The 3,664-nt window shown below is 36.2% G+C and overlaps 1 protein-coding gene across 1 annotated transcript; it reads left to right on the top strand.

Annotated features, from left to right (window-relative positions):
* The first annotated feature begins 506 nt into the window (after window positions 1-506).
* LOC126584811 (ras-related protein RABH1e-like) lies at window positions 507-3,076 on the top strand. Its single transcript, XM_050249201.1, has 6 exons — window positions 507-781; window positions 914-984; window positions 1,627-1,715; window positions 1,987-2,098; window positions 2,404-2,494; window positions 2,649-3,076. Exons 1-6 carry the CDS (start codon window positions 665-667, stop codon window positions 2,790-2,792), a joined length of 624 nt encoding a protein of 207 aa, XP_050105158.1. The 5' UTR covers window positions 507-664; the 3' UTR covers window positions 2,793-3,076.
* The last annotated feature ends 588 nt before the right edge of the window (window positions 3,077-3,664 follow it).

A 3,664-nucleotide genomic window follows, 5' to 3' on the forward strand; every position in this document is an offset into this window, starting at 1 on the left:
CTTCCAACTACCCTATCACCACAAGAACTAATAATCCAATTAGGCCTTTTTTATAAATTAAAAAAAAATACAAGTGGAGGGGGGAAGTGGGACGTGATCATGAGATCTCACGTGGGAAGAAATTTTAGGTTCGAATCTGGAACCACTTCAACAATACGATAACAGATATAAAAACTCACACTCTCCATGCTTGGCCGTAGTTTGACCGTCACAGAAGTCTTACGTAACAAAAACAAGAGGCATGGCGGCTAGTGGCTAATTATTAGTCGCATGTTCGCTAGGTGATGTGGAGTAGTTAAGAACGTTTATCTTGTAGTAAATATTATGTCGCGTGCGTGTTTACAAGAGTACTAAGAACATCTAGTCACTATGGGTAGGAACGTAATTTTCAAAAAAAGAGGGGCAAATTCGGGCACTAAACCAAATATCAAAGATTTCTGACTTTTGCCGGCTTCGTCGTGGTTGGCGGTTTCTCCTCGCCTCGCTATATATAAACACGTTCAACTCAAAAAATGGAAACCAGAAATATAAAAAAAAAATTGGAAAAAAGAAAGAAAGAAAGAAGTCATTTATTTCGATTCAGATCCAAAATAGCAGTCGGTAGAAAACGAAACGAAAACGAATCGAGGGAGCTGAAACAGAACCAATCAAATCAATTTTGAAAATGGCGACGGTGTCCCCTCTGGCCAAATACAAGCTCGTCTTCCTCGGCGATCAGTCCGTCGGCAAAACCAGCATCATCACCCGCTTCATGTACGACAAATTCGACACCACTTATCAGGTAAATTCCCAATTTCCCAATTTGTTCGTCTTCGTCTCCTTGGATCAATCAATCAAATAGTCGATCCATTTTTTTTAATTCTATTTTGGTGTAATGTTTTTTTTTTTTTTTTTTTTTTTAATTTGCTTGCAGGCTACGATTGGAATCGATTTTCTGTCAAAAACGATGTACCTTGAAGATCGGACAGTTCGTTTGCAGCTCTGGTACAGATTCCTTTGTGATTTTGGGTTGATTTTGTGATTAAGATTGTGATTTATGGGTTTGATAAAATGAATGTTGATTGTAAGCTTCAAAATAATATACATTTGTTTGAGGCAATGAGGCTGGTGCGATTGTCTGTGGATTGCAATGTGATTGCGTGCCATCCATACGTACACATACGATACCGAATAATTGTCTCTTTGTAGTGTTTTAATTTGTTTGTAAGGATACATGCCACATCCACCCCGAATGATGTGGCATGTATCCTAAAATACATACAAGAAGCATGTGTGCGTCTTATGGGGGATGAAATCTCGATTATGACCATGGTTAACAGCTTAATTATGCTACATCATTTGGAGCCCAAAATGTCAATTGAAACCGTGTTGAGAATGACACAAGTCCCCACTTGCATATGTATTGTCCTCTTTCATGTTTGTTTCTATGAGTATTTGGTGAAGCAAATGTTGGGGCTTGTTACTGTAACACAGTTGTTGCTTCGTGAGTTGGTGTTTGTTTATATGACGTACATAATATCTTTATGTACGTCATATAAAGGAGGAGGGGGAGGGCGTCAGGTAGTCGACAGCCGGCACTCCATGATCACGTCGAATCCTTATGAAAATGGTATTGTAACTTTACAGGGATACTGCAGGGCAAGAAAGATTCAGGAGTCTGATTCCAAGCTACATCAGGGATTCTTCTGTTGCAGTAATCGTCTATGATGTAGCCAGTGAGTACTGATCAAGACAAGTTGGGTTTTTTAGAATCATATTGTAAATTCATAGGTTTCCTCTTTCAGTCTGAATTTAATTTCACCCGGAAAACTAGACAATTTTGTTCGGATGGTTGGACATCCATGTACGTGGGCACTCTCGCCTCATTGCACAGCCCTTACCACATGGAACATTAAACTTGTTGATTATTGCATCATCTACCCTTACTTTCTGCTCCTCATACAGACATTTTGTTTTCTAAATTCCTGGCTGAACCGTCACATGCAGATAGACAGTCATTTCTTAACACTAATAAGTGGGTTGAGGAAGTACGGACAGAACGGGGAACTGATGTCATCATCGTGCTTGTGGGGAACAAGACTGATCTCGTCGATAAAAGGTGAGGGCTAAAAGTATTCCTTCTCCTTGATTTTGCAAACAGTAATGTTGTACTTTTTCTGGTTAATTATTCTAGTTCCAGTCCATCTTAAGAACCCGGACATATGCATATAACCAAAACCTACATGGTCAAGATAGGTTTTTCTTCTGCAAGTGAACCATCAGCGTTCAAGCTTTTAAGACGATAATAAATCCCGGCCACCATTTGTTGTGTTTATCCAGTCACTTAAACAGTACTTAAGTAGTTAATTTATTTTAATAAATTTTCAAAATTGTTCTGACTATATGGTTTTGTTGATCAAACAGGCAAGTCTCGATAGAGGAAGGAGATTCAAAATCTCGCGAGTTTGGAGTCATGTTCATTGAAACTAGTGCAAAAGCAGGATTTAACATCAAGGTAAAGATAAACAAATAAATTTACTGACCATATTTATTTGAGGTATATTTCCCAGTAGGATTTTTCTACTACCTTATTTAGCATGATATCTTCTGATACAAGTATTCACGGTTTCCATCATTTTTGTTTGACTACTATGATTGCAAAATTGCAGCCTCTGTTCCGTAAAATTGCTGCTGCTTTGCCAGGGATGGAAACCCTTTCTTCCACAAAACAGGAAGACATGGTCGATGTAAACCTGAAACCGACTGTTAACTCGTCCCATACAGAGCAGCAAGGAGGAGGTTGCGCATGCTAGGCGGCAGCTATTCACTTATTCGAAGGAAAAAAGAGAAAGCAATTAGCATAATCAAAATCCAGCAAACATAGTGATTTACAGCAGTGTGAAGTGGCCTAGGTCTTAATGCTTTCTGTTCCATCATGTATCAGGCGGTTTTCTAAGTGTTCATAGGAAACTAATGGTAGCATTTCTTGTATTCAATATATAAACGCTCGTAATGACAAGTTTTACAACTTTCGTGAAAAGCTTAACTTTGAAACTCGTCATTATAATCATATAAATCATAGATTAAAATTTAACCATTGATTGTTGTTTACATTTACGCTTCATTTTTCTCATCAAATTTTGTTTTTTTTTTTTTTCGGATTTTCTTTTTTGAAATCATGATCTATTAGAGGATGCAGGAAGATGAACGGTTTAAATCGTTGATATTATGTTCAAAGTTTTACGGTTAGTGAAAATATTACTTGATGTTTATAAGATTTCTACAAACTATATGATATCGACTCATATTTCAGTTAACCATAAATATCGAAACGTGATATCAAAGATCTGAACTGTTCATCTTCTTGCATCCGTCAGATTATCATGTTTTCAAAAAATAAAATTTAAAAAATAAAATTCAGTAAGAAGAATATAGCGTAAATGACAATCGACAATTCAATATAAATTTAAGGTTTATGGATTATAGTTTTGGATTTTGAAACTGACCCCTTCATGAAAGTTGTAAAGCTTGTCACTATGAGTGATTGTATATTTTTTTTTTTTTACATTTTATACACTTCTACAATAATTATTATTAATTTTATTAATTTTGCCCTCAAATAATTATATGAATAAATACATAATATAATATTAATAATATTGGTAGGTACGGTATACCACCGGTA

This window comes from Malus sylvestris, chromosome 1, assembly GCF_916048215.2.
Source record: "Malus sylvestris chromosome 1, drMalSylv7.2, whole genome shotgun sequence".
Lineage (NCBI taxonomy): Eukaryota > Viridiplantae > Streptophyta > Magnoliopsida > Rosales > Rosaceae > Malus > Malus sylvestris.

Coding starts and splice junctions, on each gene's coding strand:
- LOC126584811 (XM_050249201.1), top strand. CDS start 665: ATGGCGACGGTGTCCCCTCTGGCCAAATACAAGCTCGTCTTCCTCGGC. Junction 782..913: donor AATTCGACACCACTTATCAG/GTAAATTCCCAA, acceptor ATTTGCTTGCAG/GCTACGATTGGAATCGATTT. Junction 2,099..2,403: donor ACTGATCTCGTCGATAAAAG/GTGAGGGCTAAA, acceptor TTGATCAAACAG/GCAAGTCTCGATAGAGGAAG.